The sequence below is a fragment of the Nestor notabilis genome, unplaced genomic scaffold (assembly GCF_000696875.1).
Source record: "Nestor notabilis isolate BGI_N333 unplaced genomic scaffold, ASM69687v1 scaffold35425, whole genome shotgun sequence".
NCBI classification, from domain to species: Eukaryota; Metazoa; Chordata; class Aves; order Psittaciformes; family Psittacidae; genus Nestor; species Nestor notabilis.
The window spans coordinates 1-17,703 of record NW_009931201.1 but is presented as its reverse complement, the minus strand read 5'-3'; the positions used below and the strand labels follow the sequence as shown (position 1 = coordinate 17,703).

Below are 17,703 nucleotides of genomic sequence, written 5' to 3'. Positions count from 1 at the left end.
TGTATCAGATTGTGTACAAAATGTTAACTTGTGGTTCACCGGTGCTTTTTAGAAGTTACAAGCAGCCCGTCTGTGCCTTTTATTTTACCTGTTAGCAGCAGCACAAGAGGTAAGAAGGAACACCAATTAATTTGCTCCAGTAACTGAGAAACATCCTGTGAATTATTTAGTTTTGGAAATTAGTCATTAAAGCAGCAAAGAGGCTGTTTATTTGGAAAGCACGTGGTGCTTCAGAATTGATGCATTACATAGTGGTTTTGCCATTTACTCAGACTGAGTAGTGCCATTAATTTAATCACCTACTGAATATGCTTTGCTAATGACGTCTTCTTTCTGCCTACTGCTGGCAAGCAGGTCACGGTGAGCAGCATTGCAGAGCCCGTGTGTAGCAGTGGAGCAGGGCTGACCGTGCACAAGGTGAGTTTCTCAGCAGGCACCGATGGGGCAGGATGGGCTCTGTGTAATCACTGGTAGGATGCCTTACATGAGTAAGTAAGTGGTGTGTGGAAGGAACCACTTAGTAATCTATGAAGCTGTGTGAACTATGAAGCAGTAAAAGAAATGATCCAATAATTAGTTTCAATTATTACAAGTGTCTGGGGTTCGATTTAATTAAACTTACCCAAATGTGGTTTTTACAGACTTTCTGCTGTGACTGTCTTCAGTTGCTTGTATGGCTTTCAAATGACAGATGATAGATTTAGATTAGAGATTAGGAAGAAGTTCTTCCCTGTGAGGGTGGTGAGACCCTGGCACAGGTTTCCCAGAGAAGCTGTGGCTGCCCCATCCCTGGCAGTGTTCAAGGCCAGGTTGGACACAGGGGCTTGGAGCAACCTGCTCTAGTGGAAGGTGTCCCTGCCCATGGTAGGAGGGTAGAACTAGATGAGCTTTAAGGTCCCTTCCAGCCCAAACCAGTCTGTGATTCCGTGCTTGTGTAACACTGAACACAGGAGAGAGGTGCTGTACCAAGAACTCAGCTGAGTCACGTTACCAGTAAATGTGCAGTGTCCATCATCACAGCTTAACCCTTTTAATCCAGCTGCTCATTTAAACACACACTCTCCAATTAACTGTAAGGCAATACAAAGTGAAAATAGGAAGATGCTGATCCTTGAACTGTTTGAGCATGTCTATGCCAGGGACTTTGGTACGACCACTCAAATACTTTATCTTGCTTGGTTAAGCTACATGAGGACTGAATCCTGGCTCGAAGGAGTTGACAAAGAATTTTCACTTCAGTAGGACCACGATTTCACCAGACTTTTCCAGCAACAGTAAGGACAGTTGGGAAGTGTCCCAGCTGGGGACACTTTTTTCCCTCCCCCAGCTGGTATGAGCAAAAGCATGTCCATGAGTATGTAAACACCTAGAAGCAAATAGCTTTAGTTGTAGCACAGAAAACTTTCTAAATTGTTCAAGTATGTAACTTCTTTCAAAAGCTCAGATTATGCAGATAGACACTCATGAATCAGCAGTGTTTTGCTTAAACACGTCCCTGGAAAGACTTGAAAGTATCATTCAGTGGTTCTAAGAGCTTTGTGACAGCTCTTTTATCTGTCATCTTCCCATGCTCCGCTTGCGTTGCTCTGCGGGGCTGACGCCACCAGCACCAAGAGCCGAGCAGCTGTTTTGACTGCGCTGCCTGTTCCATTTTTATCCACACATTTGCATTCCCTGCTCAAGACTTTTTGATGGGTAACATGAGAGGGTTGGGTTTTTTAACAGCTCTTCAGTATGATTTACATTAATTTGCATTATTTAAAGGCAAACGCATGCTTTGGGTATTGAAGGTAGGTGGTACAATTTAAAACAAGTATGGGTGTATTGAGGTGCATAATCTTGTTCCAGGAAATTAAATGAAGCACAGATGGTGGTTTTTGCTACTGAAAAAGTGTTGTCTTGCTTCTGGCTTGTGCACCCCTGACTAGAGGTAAATCTGATGTGTAGTTTTAGTAAAGCACAGGACTAGAAAGTTCAGCAACTGCTCATTTCTTCTGATCAGCTGTTTTCAGCCAGTTTGCATAGTGAAGGCAGTAGTATATTTGCTCTGTGACAATAAAGACAGGTGCCAAGTCCCTGTATATGCAGCGATCCCTTTGCCAGGCCAAGCCAGGCCCTGCCACACATCCCCAGTGTGTTACAGGAGCAGAGGCTTGAGCTTTCAGTGAGCCATTGAGCTGGAACCCTGCTGGTTGCTGCAGGAAGGCTGAGGCTCCCCTGAGGTGTCAGCAGCACCTGGATGTCCTCTGTCACCCTGTCTGGGCCGGATTCATGCTTAGATGAGCACATCAGGAGCTGCAGATAATGGGCAGCTGCACACAAGGCACTCATCCTGATTAGTAGATTCCTGAGCTATGCTTGATGGAGACTAAACGCATGTGTGCAAGTACCGCCTCCCTCTTCCTCATCCCCCACGTTGTCTTTTCTCTTTGAGACACTTTTTATTACATCCATTATTTTCAACTTAATGTATTAAGATCTTGCAGGATGTACTCTCTCTCTTCTCATTTTTGTATTTTCCCCGATTTCCTACTTGTAAAAGAATAAAGGCTCCCAACCGTTCCAGACAATCGTAACTTGCATTTCAACAACGCCGCTCTCGTTACAGAATTTTACACCTTTATGAAGTCCAATCACCTGACCCCAGAGCTACAGATTGCCCCTGACGAGCAAGTTCAAGAAGGCCCAGGCTTGCTGGCTCCACAGCCTAAAGCTCCCCACTGGAGGTTCAAGGGTGTGCAGCCAGCAAGGGCGCTCCCCTCTTAAAGCCTCTGCCAGACCTTTTATTTCCCAAAAGAGGGAAAAGTAAGAAAAATAAAATAAAGCTCCTTAGGAAAAGCATCCTGTGGTTTAATTGAAATGACAAATGCAAAGTTTAAAAAAAATAATTAAAAAGAAGCTACACATGAAAGATAAACCAGGAGAATAAATACATACACACACATAGTGGTGTAAAAGCATATCACAACTCCCAGGAAAATGACAGGCAATGCTAACAGAGACATTCTGTTTAAATAGCTGATATCTTAATGTATGAACATGCACTTTCTCTTCTGTACTTATTTCAGGAAAATGGGGTCATGCTGTAAAGTTCTGGCATTAGTATTCTCTTTTGACTGTTCCTTTGGAAAGGAAACTATTTTGCTGTTGATTCCACTTCCTGAAATTGCTGAACACAGCCGGGTTCTGTCTCCCAGGGGGGAGCAGATCACTACCTACAATGTGTCATCCTGATGCTGTGCTGCGAAAATGGAAAGCAAAGGTCCATGTGTTGATTCGGAATTCAACCTTTTAAAAACTACTTCACCATGTCCACGTTTGGCACCAAACAAACAGAACATCTTCATTGATGCTTGAGCTTCTCTTGATCCTCTCTTCTTTTTGAAGTCACTGAAGTCACTGTGATGTTTGCTTCCAGGGGTTTTTCTTCTCATTCTGATCACATACACTGGTAAAAAGCAAGTCAGTCCTCCCTACCAGGCAGCTCTGCAGCTTTTTGCTGACAGATGTATGGCAGGTACAATTCCTGTGCTGTCAAGAGCACAGAAAGTATACTTGTTATTTTACTAACAGTAAGACTCCTGAGATCTAAAAAACAAATCAATTCTTCAAATGTTAACAATGAAGGTCTTGAACTTTGCATCTTTTAGATGATGGCTCTTCCATCTTCAGTGCTTCTGAATTACTGGAATCAGATTTGCCCTTATCCAAGACAACAGTTATACCAGACAGAAGGTACCCTCCACCTCCGCTCATTGTCAGTTTTGGATGGCTTCGATCTGGTAAGACCTTTGAAAACACAAAACCCAAAACAAACAAGAAAACAAGGATCTGTAAAAACTCACTCTGCAGGTGCACATCAAATTGTGTATTTTAAACTTACAGCGCAAGATGTCATTTTTTTTCCCAGCCATCACAACAAACAGCCCTTTGGAAAGTGTATTTGTCTTTAAAAGGCCAAGTATTTGCATACCAGGAACCACAGAAATACGTGAGAATATGGGCTTTGCTGATTACTACTTACTGCCTTTCCAGCAAAATTGTAAAGCCAAAGTTTGGGATCCATGAAAAGTCCCAGTAATGTGTTCAGAACTGTTCTACTCTGGAAAAAGCCACAGCTGGTCTAACAGCATTGAGGAATACAGTAATTCCCAGTTGTGTCACCATCATCTTTATGTAGCTAGTCTTAAGGTAAGGCATGGCAATGAACCATCGCTTTCAGCTACACTGTACTTTTCTCTAAATGCTTTCTCTTCAGTTACGCTTCCTCCTTGCTGTGACTGCCATCAGTCACTGCTGGTTTACCTGTGTCCAGGACACGATACAGCGTTGTTCCTAACTGCACCTGGACACAGTTACCCTCACCAAGCCTAACTTGTGTGAACATTTTCATCTATGAATCTCCTCATTGTTCCCGATCTGGATGCCTGATCAATCGTCAGTAATTGTGGCTACCCTTGAATTAAGTCATCCCCCAAATGGTAATTCCTTACGGACTCCAGAAGGCTATAGGCAAGGAGAAAGTCGGGAAGGTACTAGAACCTCTTCAGAGGTAGTGAGCTACTCAGAAACCAGACATGCTTCTGCTTCTTCATAATTGAGAGGGCATTACTCCACATGTACAAACATCTCATTCAAACAAAACAAGTTAGAGGAACTGACATTTTTTGCTGTTGAGGCATTTTACCCTCTCTTCCAGCCACTCACTGTAATCCTTACCTGGTAGTTCCGTAGCCAGGTTTCAGACAGCTTTAGGTTAATAACGCCACCTCTTTCCCTCAGCTTTGTATAACATTCTAATAATGGCTTAAATAAAAAACAAATAGTAGGTTATAGAGCAGAACAGTCCCACACTTGAGCTGTAACAGCTGAAGGAACAAACATGGTTTACCTCTTCATACTGGCAGTAGACAACAAAAGGCCTTGAAGGAGCAACAAATTCCAATAAAGCAAGCAGTAAAGGAGTGGGATGAAACTTGCTGGCTACAATTAAGCTGCAAAAGAAATTTCATGCACATTAGTTTTCTGCTTCTGAAACCTATTCATCAAGTGACATTTTCTCCTAGTTAGTACAGCAATCAATTACAGCTTAAATGTTGCTCATCAGCATGTTTTCAGGGCTCCAACAATTCCCCAAATACAAGAACAAATCACGATTTCCTACTTGCATAATTAAGAGGCTAAAAACACTTGCTCCCTAAAGTGCAGTATATTAAAGGCACCGCAGGAGCACTCAGTTCAGCTGTGCTGAGCTCCACACTAATTCTTTTGGCCTAAGAATTTGCATGCTGCTTTCTCTACTCTAAGCCCACCCTCCAAATAGAATTTACATTTTGTGACTGATAGTTGTCGCTTAGAATGGAACCTCAGTTGTGATTCTTTGTAGACTGGATCATCTTCATTAAATACAGTTTTATACAAAAGTTATTATATAAAACAGTCCCTCAATGGGCATGACTAAAAATCCTTTAAAAAGAAATTATGTCCTTGCCAACTTAAAGGTTTCATATTTTATTCTTCTCACATTTTAATATCATAGTATAAGAGATAGATAGTTAAGATTCTTTACAGACTAATGTAGAGTTTTAATCAAGAAAATCACTTCTAAACTAGATTTGTTTCAGTAAATCAGTTAATAAGTTGTTCTGATGCAGAAAGATTTGGCTAATGAAACTACTTCTCCAGTATACAGATACTCTATGAGACGACCCACCAATTTACATTCGTTCTCCAGGAAAGCATGAAGCACTGGAGACACTGTTAAACTTCATACCAAAAGGGAGGTAAAAATGGATGTTCAATTTTCTAAACACAACAGAGATGAAGAGGTGAGACAATTCTTTCAGTGGTTTCCATTTTGGTTTTCTGCCCATCATGGCCTTGTGAGCTGTCTACTTCAAATCCAAACTTCAGAACATTTGTGGTCAGTAATTAACCGAGCAGACCATAAAGAGAAATAACTCCAAACTGAGCCTCAGGAGGCTTGGAATACTGCACTGATGCTGCCAGGAGCTCTGCCAGGCCACAGGAAGGTAAGTGAGAGATGAGAGAGACACTGAAAAAGCAAATTCTGTTCCCTCATATGGCAGCACATACTGTTGTCAGCAGGTGGTCTGGCCAGTCACAAAATGAATGTAATGGGCGAGAGGGGAGGAGGAGGAGAGAGGAAGGGCACGGAAGGGTAGGGAGGGGGTATCTGGTCTAATTCTGAACACAAGGAGTGTCTATGAACAAATTTCCACTTTTGTGGTATCAGAAGAATAGTCTATCTTAAAACAGTCTTTAAAAGAAAACCAAATCCCTGATGTCTTCCTTTCCCTCCACTCAAAGACCTATGACAGACTTCAACTCTCACAGAAATGGAATTGAACAAATCAATGTAGTACAAGCAATGTTTTACCACATAACAGCACAGAAGATACAATTTAAATAAAATTTTTATCTTCTACATTAAGTAGTAAATATTGTTAAATCCAGGACCTCAAGAAGTAATTCTCCTAAAGCTGGTGCCCATATTCACCTAAAGACCAGTTTTTCTTTATTCTAACAGTAAATCCTAATCTTTCTCCCCACCTCCAGTGTCAACCAGCTTTTTTTACCTACCCTTTCCCCGTTTCTCTCGCAAACAAACCTCTAACTTCCCTGCCTGCTTCTACTCATGCACCAGGTCATTAGTTTGAAGCATTTCTTTATTCCAGGCCAATTTTTCCTGGCTTAGCAGTGTATCTTCCCTGCGGTTCTTGATCTAAACAAATGGTGAGCTATAAAAGGCAGATGACTAAAGAAAGGTGATCCTGACTGAGCCATCTGCAACAGTGCCTTCAGGCAACCATAAACTTCTCTTCCCCCCCATCATGCTGAAGACTTCCTAAAGCAAGAAATCACTCATCCCTTCAGGTAGGTCATTTATTACAGCTTTCATGCATTACAAAGGACAGAAGTATACAAGCAATTGAAAACAAATGAACAAGAGACAAATATTAAACAGACTTTCTTAAATTCAAACTTAATCAACAACTGAAAATACTATTTTAAACTACAGGAAGTATCAAATATTAGTTTTCACTTTGCCATGAATTATAATGATGGCTGCAGGAGACAGTGGTAAAACCAGCCCAAAACCCTACTGCTATTTAGGCAGCTTAATGGTGCAGTGGTTTAAACCAGGACAATGGTCACCCACTGCAATGGCCGGTGGTGCTGCTGCCAAACAGATGTGCAGTACTTTTTACAAACCTCCTGTACCACTTGATTGCTTCAGGGAATACAGAAAGCCCTGTCTCTGCATCTTTATAGTAATTTTACCACTTAAATACGCTAGATATGAATGAGCACAGGTTGAAATATTTCATAGTAATGCAAAGTTATACACAGGCATTTAAAGATAACCAATAAATGTGTATTAAAATTTATCCAAGTAGAAGTGCTTTATTCCCAGTGAGCTAATATTATTAAGAGGGAAAAATGAATATGAATGTTACTAATTAAATCAACTTTACTTGATTAACTCAAATCACTTCAGCATTTGCTATGAACATCATGAAGAAGTCACAAGTCTCAACCACCAAATGCTCTTACACTACTATGGGAATATATTTATAAATATTTTTATATATTCCCACATTTATTTCTAGGAATATATTTAGTTTATTTGTTTTAAACTTCTGATGCTAAATCTATTTTAAATTGTTCCTTGGGAACAATCGATCCTGTCTAAAGCAGTAAAATGAAGTTACGTGTTTTCTCCTGTGTAAGAAAGAAATGAATTTCTAAAAACAAACCAACCAACCCCAAGCCAACAAACTTAGTTCCAATTTAATAAACTTAAACCCTCAGGTTCTACTTTGCCACTCAGAATCCTGGGATTATTTTAATTGGCAATCATTTTGTATTAAATTCTACCTGGATTCTGTTTCTCTTTGGATGGAATATTTATTTCTTTTTAAATGTTTACTCATAGCTTGCCAGGAAACCATGACTTTTAGATCATGAAACTTCAAACCTTTTAAATAACAGAAAAAAAATCTTTTAACAGAATCATTTAACAGAAAAAAATCTCAACCAGGTAATAACCAAATGAGACCCAAGACACACCTGGGTTGACTGCTTGCTTGTAAACATAAAGAAAAGAAATGGGTATTTTTAAAACAAAGCTTTGATTTGTTTCAAAGGAACTTACTTCCTGTAGGTGTGTTTTCAAACAGACATTTCTGACTACAAACTCACCCATCAGCATTCTTCTCTCTCAACAAAGCAGCAGTTTCTAACAGCTTTTTCCTTCTCTCCCACTGTTTTCTTTGCTTTTCCCGAACCTTTGAACAACAAAACAAATAGTTTGCACTTTAACTGGTAGCTATATATTGAATTACTATTGCATGGACTGAATTTTCCTTTTCTGCATCTTAGATGGCTTAAGGTTAACACAAAAGACGACTTGCAGAGTTCTATTTTAACACCTGATAAGGCTGTATTTCAGCATGTCTGATTCAGATGACACTGTAAAAGTACACAGACATTGTAAAACTTGAAATACAATAAATATTCTTACATTTTCTTTATTTTCTTTTTCTTTGTTCTCTTTAAGTTCTACATCTTCAGCATTAATGTCCATTGTTTCTTGCTCTTCTGTTTGGTTGATCTCCATAGCTGCTTCAGTAGTAGATTCCTCTTCTGTTCCCTGTAGGGAAGTCTGCTTCTCATCAGTCAATCCATTGCTTGCTTCTTCCGCTAGCACATTATCTTCGGGTTCCGAAGGCAGAGTCTCTGTAGAAAATGTCCCAGAGAGCAGACTACCCACTTTGCTGAGAGGAAATTCATGAAGGTTATCAAAAAAGGCTTTTGGAAATCCAAAACAACTGGTAGCAGCTCTAACAGGTCCCCCTCCTGGATACATCTGAATAATGGATCCATAGCCTACGAGAGCAAGAGAATCAAAAACACATTGGAAAGCCAGAGTTTCTTAAATTGCCTAAGATTCCTAAAATGCTAAAATGAAGTGTTCATTTAGAAATACCTAAGTAAATTGCCTGTTTTTAATGTAATCTTCATCAGGCTTAACATGCTGAAGCATGCCTCAAGGTAGAAGACCTTTATTGGACGAACAACAATTACTAGAACTCAAAAGGACAAGGTAACTCAAGGATTCTGCATGTATTAAATGTATTTAGGATGAGCAAAGAACAAGTAACTAGTGACAAATTGTTAGAAAAGCTAATTTAATTAAGAACTAAAAGACATTTGATATAGGATTTGTTACTTATAACTACGGAGTGGTTTTGAGAAAAAAAAATAAAGGCTAGTTTAAACAGTACTAACAGGCAAAGAATTTCTTCAACATGCAGATGCTAGAGATGTCAGATGTTTAAACATACTAAAAAGAACTTTTCAATAATTAGATTGAAATGGCATCTTATTTAATGTACTTCAGAAAGTATCCCTACGGCCAAAAATTCCTGAAACAAAAACCAAGTTATAGCACAAGGGCTACTGAGCTGCTCAGCCAACAGACAGCACATCTGGGTGCGCAACATTAGATCACACTTCCTACCTTTCTAGGCTTTTGGAATATAACTGTCACCCCTCTCTAGTGTCTTTGACTGATTTGTGGTGAAACCAGTTAACTGAGTTTGAGAAATAAAAGTAGTATATGACATTTTCTTGAGCATATTCTAGGACAGGCTTGACTTAGTTTTTAATACACACATTTTGTATATGTTAAATCTCTGGTGCAGTGAACAAGAGGAATGGTGACATTTCCAGTGCTATGGGCCATCTGAATTCCAGTGTTACTATTCCTGTTTTCTGCCATTGACTTTCCTGGACTTCCCAGGTGCCTGGGAACAATTGGCGTACAAGTTCCTTACAGCCTTTTCTATACACGTCATTATGCTAAGACAGAAACTAAACCAGACCTACACACAGCGATATCAACTTTAAAATTCCTATTTATTTTTCAATAGCAAAAAATAAATCCAACTGAAATATGCAAAATACAACTCCCTGGAAATGGAAAACCAAGTACCTCTTTGAATAGCAGAGACACTGAAAGAAATTTTAGAAACCGAGAAAGCATTTTGAAGTACTGCCTTTTAAACGTACCACATATATGCATATTTCTTAAGCTTCAAGTAAGCCCTGAGTCTGTACTTTTTACTAAAGTAAGACTAAATAAGTCTGTACTTATTACTAAAGCTACCATATTCCTCACCTCCCATTCGCTCCATCACTGCACCCAGCACAAGGCCTGCACATGTTTCCATCACAATCATCTTGTTGCCAGCACGGACGTTTCCTAGAGTCAACATCTGAGCCAGGGTGTCATAGCGCAGGTGGCTGGAAGACAGAAGGGGTTTAACAGTATCAAATTAGTTTTCTTAAGAGTTAGAAATACTGTGTATTAGCTCAGGAGCCTGTCCAAAAAGTTGGATTACAGCAAGATTTTCAGGAACAGCATCAGTGGTCTTCAGAGTCACCATGTGGGCGCTTATAATTAACCATCTGGTATGGTAATAAGGAAGGACTAGAATCAGAGCCAACAAGAAATGAGCAGGGAATAGCAAAAGTAGGATGTGAAGTAGGGTGCCCATACTAAAGTGGATATCTCATGCTGTGTCAGTGAGACAAAATATTTTTTAAGCTTTGTTTTCTCTGTCAGTTTTCTACAGAACTAACAGTATTTGAATGTATTTCCGAATCCAGTGAGCTGTCCTTTGTGATGTTCACCTGTTCCACAGCAGCATGCACCACCTGCAATCCAGGACCAAAACCAGACTCTACTGACCACAGCACATGCACTAAAGAGACTCAGTGATGGCCAAGGAAATGAAAACTAATCTTAGTAGATAAATAAAAACAAGTGATGGAGATGGGAGAAAGAGGAGGAAAAAGGTTTAGGAAGCCTTAAACATCAAATTTGGGGGTTTAAAGTCTCAGCATCTTAGATCTCCTCTTACTACTTTAAAAACAGTAAGTCCATTTCAAACAATGTCTCTAAGAGTGCACCGCTTAATTTAGGTAAGTGAAAATCAAACACTGCTTAGATCTCTGTTGTTGTCACCCCCCCACCCCCAATGTTAACCACAGGTTTTTAAATTCTAGAAAGACTTCTGACTGAAAGAAATTTTGAATCCCTAACACACTAAAGACAAAAATTCCTGCTTCTGGTAGGTGGCTTGTTATTTTCATTACTGAGATGATATGCCACTGACCAAAACCATGTAAGAAATAGCTCTGAACATGCGAAGAGCCTCTGCTTCCGTAAGTACTTAGCAAGATGGTGGTGGCAGGGAGATAGTGAAAGCTTATTCTGGATGCAAAAGTCTTCCTCTTTGCTGCAATAGCATATTGATTCATTTTCTGTATCACATTTTTAATTTTCTTTCCATTAACAGGGAAAAAGATATGTGAATATTATATACTCCAGAATAATACAGGTATTTTGAAATAATATTAAAATATCTTTCTGTTATAATTTGAAAAAAGAAATAAAATAAAAACTTACTTAATTTTTCCAGGTTCCCTTGCATAATACATTGTTGAAAGAATGCGAGTGGATGGTTTCACAATTGTAATAAGTGCCTCATACCTGTAAGAAACACACAGCAAGTCTTATTTTAAGCTCTGCAAATGAGAGAACTAAGTATTTTCTACAGTTCAAAATTCACTTACTTTTTCTTCTTCTTCTTTATGTATTTATCTTGCGCAAATTCTGTTTTGTCTCTGAACGTTGTACTGTTCTCTATTAACTGCTGAACTATTTCCTTGGAAGAGACAATTTCTTTTTATTATAGCTGGTATTTATTTCTCATTTTATATATAGTATTTTTTTAAACAAACACTGAAAATACTTTCTTCCAGTAGAGGTGGTATACCATTGACTTCTACTGACATTAACGGCGAAGTAAATTCCTATTAATCAACATAAATGCAGTAATTTAATTGTCTACTTTTGTCTCTTGGTGTTCTGTAACTACATGAGGCCTGTGTGAAAATGTATAATTGAAAATGCACAATTGAAAATGCTTATCCTGGAAATGAGGCATTTTGTGGGAAAGGAGTCTGGTAAGTGCCAGAACTAACTCATGAGAGAGGTCAGACTTGTATTGGACCAAAATGAATTAAAACCAGATTGTTCCTTTTGGCATCAGCAAGTCATTACTTTAACCCTTATTGTGAAGCCTCAGTACCTAAATATTCCTATCCCATGCTGAATGTGAATGAGACTACCCTGCTTTTCTAAGTGATCAGCTACTTTTTATTATCCTGTATTTTGAATGAGTCAGTTGTGTTTATTGTCAGTTATCATGGAACAACTGACATACACTCTGTTAGTCTAACATAAGCCATAGTAACTGGATTGCACGACAGTACCCCAAGTCCTGTGTGGCGCTATACAGACAAAATACTTAACAACAACAAGAGAAAATACGAAACCTGATGTCATATGTAATATTTACTTTAATCCAACTCCCTCTTTGGGTCTCTTTGTCCGACTTCAGCATCTCTATCTTTGAGGGTATAATTTTTTCCCATGTTGTCCCAGTTCTTCCCCTATAGTCTGACTGCTTTGCAGACATTTCCCTTATACCACTTTGTCTGCATCACAAATTGTGCTGGACTCCTATACCAACTCCTTGCACAATGTCAAACTCAGCTTTTACTATTTCCTATAATGCTCCCCTGACTTCTTCCTTGTCTACCTCCCAGGTTTTCCCAGAATTCCAGTTTTTGTTTCCTGGTATCCTTGTTCTGATCTCCTCCCTTTGCCAATCCAACTTTTCCTTGTATTTCTGGGTTCCAGCTGGAGGGATCACTAAGTCCTCCAACAAAAAAAAAGGTTTGTCTCCCTGTCTGCAATTCAAGAACAAATGCTGCAAAGTGCTGTTTTGGTTGTTGTGATCAAAGTAGTTTAACTGCTAAAACTATAAGTTTCTATCAAACAAGAACATAGCATAACCTGGCCTCACAGGAATTGGCAGGGGGAAGAATGACAAAAGGATTCTTTTCAATGTGGACACCACATCTCCTATTGCACTTTAAGAACTTGCTCCAAAATGCAGTGGTGCATTACTTCTCACTTGCTATTGCTGCTTTTCAAGCCATTAGTTCTTAAAAGTCCTTCAAACACTTAAAATGTATTATTAATGGCATGAGACAAATTATCTTTCCTTTTTTTCCTTATTCTCAGAAACTGTTAATTGCAATACTTGTGTCATTTTGTTGGGGTTTTTTGTTAAAGTAAAATTTACATTGAGGAAACTGAGGAATATTTCTCTAGAGTAAGCAAAAGCCAAAAGGAAGCTGCAGCACTACACAATGCCCTGGAAGTACATGCCACTTCATGTCTTCATCCTAATACCTATCCCCCAGGACCTGGGAAGGATTTGGGAAGTAATGGACCCCATTAACAGAGGATGCTTTATTTCAATCATCTCTAAAATGAGCCTACATGACAAAGACATGCCATTCACAAACATGAGTTCAGATTTTTCAGTCATTTATGGAAGAATAATATCTACTGCTGTTCATATCACAGAATCATAGAATGGTTTGGGTTGGAAAGGATCTTAAGATCATCTAGTTCCAACCCCCCTGCCATGGGCAGGGACGCCTCATACTCGACCACATCGCTCAAGGCTCTGTCCAGCCTGGCCTTGAACACTGCCAGGGATGGAGCATTTACTGCTTCTTTGGACAACCTGTTCCAGTGCCTCACGGTAAGGCATTTCTTCCTTATATCTAACCTGAACTTCCCCTGTTTAAGTTTAAACACGTTACCACTTGTCCTATCACTACAGTCCCTGAGATGATGAAGAGTCCCTGTCTGGCATCCAACATATAACACAATCTAAAATTAATATTCAGCTATAGTTCATAAACCAGAGTTAACAACCTAAATAAATGTATGGTAGATATATGGCACAGGCATGCTGAGGACATACAGAAAGGCCAGAATGATCTTCTGCCATGCATAATAAGAACGAATGGAAAACATCAAAGCTATCAGACTGATTAGTACATTCTTCTCCAAGAGATAACACAACTAGCAGCACAACCATGGAAACAGAAGAAATACCAATTTAAACTCCTTGTAGCCATCCATTATTAAGCAGGCAAAAGCAGAACAGCTGCTTTGAGGAGCAGGAGCAAACAGCAAGATGCAAAGAGGAGATGAACTTGATGTAAGCATGAGCGATTTCTTATTTTTATTTGAAAAGGTAAACCAAAGACAACAGAGAATTTTGCCTGATATTATGTGCCCAACAGAACTGGCTGCAGTGGTTTATTAACATTTAATATGGCCTCACTTCTTTTTGACAAAGAGCAGGGTAAAAATCAAACCCTTTTCTAACAGAACAGATCTCTTGAGAATATTCTTAGCTTTTGAGATGCAGATAAAATACAGGCATCACGTGTTTGGTAGGAACCACTTAGAGGCACACTGATAGTATATTTGTTACAGTGTTCTTTGTCAACACTTTGGTGTTCATCTATAATTCATTCCTACACCTTTGATTAATTATTGCATGATTAATAGGTCCGTAATATAGAAATACTGGTTTTAATCTTATGAACAAACAAGACTAAAAGGTGATTATGTGAGCTCTTTCTTTACAGGTTTTAGTATTTCTCTTTGTCTGTTATGACTTCTGATGCCATAAAAATTCATACTTTACTCTCTAATGACAGAGCTGCCAACCTTACATGAAGTTTTCTCTGAAAATAGCCTTTGCATTTCTGTAAAAAACACATCTTTAGGAAAACCATGACTTGAGCAGAACAAAGAAAAAGCACTGAAGTCTATGCACCAATAAAAAGAATAGCCTATTTCATAAGCTAAAATATAACCATCAAGGTAGCACAGAAATGACACCAAAACCTTATTTTTACCTGTCCTTTAATACCCTTGTCCTTCAAAGCCTTTATGTCATCATGAGTCAGTTTTTGAGACTTTCCATCGTCAACTATGTTACGATTATCTGTACCTGCTTCTTTTGTTTCTAAAGGAAAAGGATATAGACTTGTAAAATCTCCTTCTAAATATATTTAAGTTGGAGAAACATGATTTTAGTTTCACAGAAAGCAGACTTCTCAGGATTAAACCCACATGCTTCAGAGCCTTGCAAAGCATTGCCTAAGCAATCAATGAAATGTTATATGTAGAATACACTTTAGTGTATATATATTCCCCCAAAAGAAAGGTCCAAATTTTCTCCCATATTAAAATGCTTATTTGTTACAGGACTAGCGAAACAGCGGATCTAGACAAAACCATGCACTTTCATGACAGAATATAAGCAACATTATGTTAACCACTGATTAATAGAAAGTTTTTCCACCATTTTTGGTATTATCAAAGAAACAAATTAATTCGAATTAGTTTTTCCAAACACCAACCAATCCTCTGCAATACCTGTGTTAGTCTCTTCCACCTCTTGCTTTGGCTGGAGGTTTCCACCACTGGTTACTTCAAAAGTAGTTCCATAAACATGTCCGATGGCATTATCCAAGTAGAACCACTGCTTCTCAAAAATTATTTTTCTGAAATAATAAAAAAGTTGATGATATTAAAAGCATTATTTTTACTATGTCTGAAAACCACAACAGTTGAAACTAAATTATAGCTTCACATATGCCATTTTTATCTATATCCTTCAAGAAAACCAAGACAAACATAAAAAGTGAAATTAACCACAAAACCACATTTAACTGAAACTCATTTGGAAAAGAACAAAGAACTTTAATTGAGCATACAGTAAGAAGAATATTTTTATTTTTTTTCCCCCAGTTCAAAAGAATTGTATAATGGCAGCTAAAACAAGGCTACAGCACTTGAGTAACGTTTGTGATAGACAACACCAGAACAAGGCAAGGAATGAAACAGACCTAGGCTAGGTCATGCAGAGTAGTGCAAAACGATCACAGAATGGTTTGGGTTGGAAGGGACCTTAAAGATCATCCAGTGCCAACCCCCTGCCACAGGCAGGGACACCTCCCACTAGAGCAGGTTGCTCCAAGCCACTGTATCCAACCTGGCCTTGATGGGGCAGCCGTAACTTCTCTGGGCAACCTGTCCCAGTGTCTCACCACCCTCACAGTAAAGAATTTCCTCCCAGTATCTAATCTAAATCTACCTTCTTTCAGTTTAAAGCCACTCCCCTTGATGCGCATAAGCCTGTATTTTGCAGAGCTCCTTTGAAATAACATTTGCCAAAAGCCTACAAAGAAGAGAGCATCTTGTAATACTAGAAACGTTTAATGCAAAAATTTATTATCACTTTCATTTTGATTGCACTAAGGGAGGTTTGCATTCTTCCTCCTTCACACAAAACTACATCCACAAAACCTTTAACTTTCAGGCTGACTTACAAAGGTTTCCTTGCTGACCACGGATATACCAATCTAGTCAAATGAAACAGGTACCAGTGTATATGCTACACCCACATTAGAATCAAAACTTACCAGTAAGAGCTCTTATTATGCTGATTAGACTCATCACTAATTCTGAAGCTAAGCAAAAAAGTTGAGTTCTTTGTTATTTCCAGTTTTCTACTGGCTGAAGAATGCAATTCATGCATATTCTTTGCATATGATATTACTTATATCCCCAAGTACAATCCAGAACTTAACTAAAGCATAAGAACAAAGTTCTGTCAAACATTACCAAATTTGCTTCATACCAAATTAACATACTTGCTCACAGAATCTATTAATCCCTGCCAACCCAGATCTTAAAAGACTAATAAAAGATCATAAAAACTTGAAATTACTGAAAAGAGTTTAGACAGATAAAAAATTGCATGCATGTACTCAAACTGTATTTTGATGACTATTCAAAACAGAACATCCAACCACAGCTATTGTCACGTGTTATTGGACTGTCCTTACCCTCATCAGATTATAGAAAAGGAAAAATCAATGCAAAAGTTATTTTATTTCCTATAGCAATATTTACTCTTTGACTTCTTTATTATTTATTTTATGATAAGGGTTTTAAACAAAAAGTGAAGAGGGACCCAACAAGCAGATCTTGGCAGTGCTCTGCAGGCTAACAGAGTAACTGCCCGATTCTGGTGCCAGATTCTACTGGTGAACATTAAGCTTGTCAATAACTAGTACTCCCAAATCCCTAGGTCTGAGCTATGCCATTTTTAAACCAGTCTCATTCAAGCATAGTACCTTTAAAGCTCCATGCTACTGAATCAGATGTCTGGCCACATTACCCAACACTGACTTCTACACATTGGTCTATAAAATTGTCTGCTGCAATGGGAAGAGCCCAGGCTGTGTCCACTGATTACAGTATTTCCTGCTGGAGTGCAGGGGCTTCTTGCTATGCCAGTTGGCCTAGGAAAAAGAAACAGGAAACCTTTCATAGCATCCTCTCCAAGGCAGTAACTATACAGAACTGACACCTAGCATCTTCCTACAGTCTACCAACGAGAGCACTGAAGCTGGTCCCTACCAACAAGGCAGTGCTGCATCTTGCAGAAATCACAAGCCACAGCAAGAGAAGTATGATAAAGACATGCTTTTTAGGTTGCTGCACCTTTTCTCCTCTTCAATCAGCACCCGCTTGGCAATGAAAACACAAAACTATATTAAATAACTTCCATTTCTTTACAGCAAGCGCAGCCAGTTGATCTTCCGGGTTGTTTTTCCTTACAGGAACCGAGGCAGCGCTGAAATCCTTCACGCTGCCTC

The 17,703-nt window shown here is 38.9% G+C and overlaps 1 protein-coding gene across 1 annotated transcript; it reads right to left on the bottom strand.

Annotated features, from left to right (window-relative positions):
- Positions 1–3,615: 3,615 nt before the first annotated feature.
- On the bottom strand, positions 3,616–15,540 carry TRMT6 (tRNA methyltransferase 6 homolog (S. cerevisiae); the record flags this gene model as incomplete). The annotated part of the gene is made up of 10 exons (XM_010015770.1): positions 3,616–3,789; positions 4,720–4,806; positions 4,892–4,994; positions 8,227–8,312; positions 8,549–8,913; positions 10,208–10,332; positions 11,501–11,584; positions 11,668–11,759; positions 14,890–14,999; positions 15,413–15,540. Coding segments are annotated over 10 exons (1,354 nt in total), but the record flags the coding sequence as incomplete, so codon positions are not given.
- Positions 15,541–17,703: the final 2,163 nt, after the last annotated feature.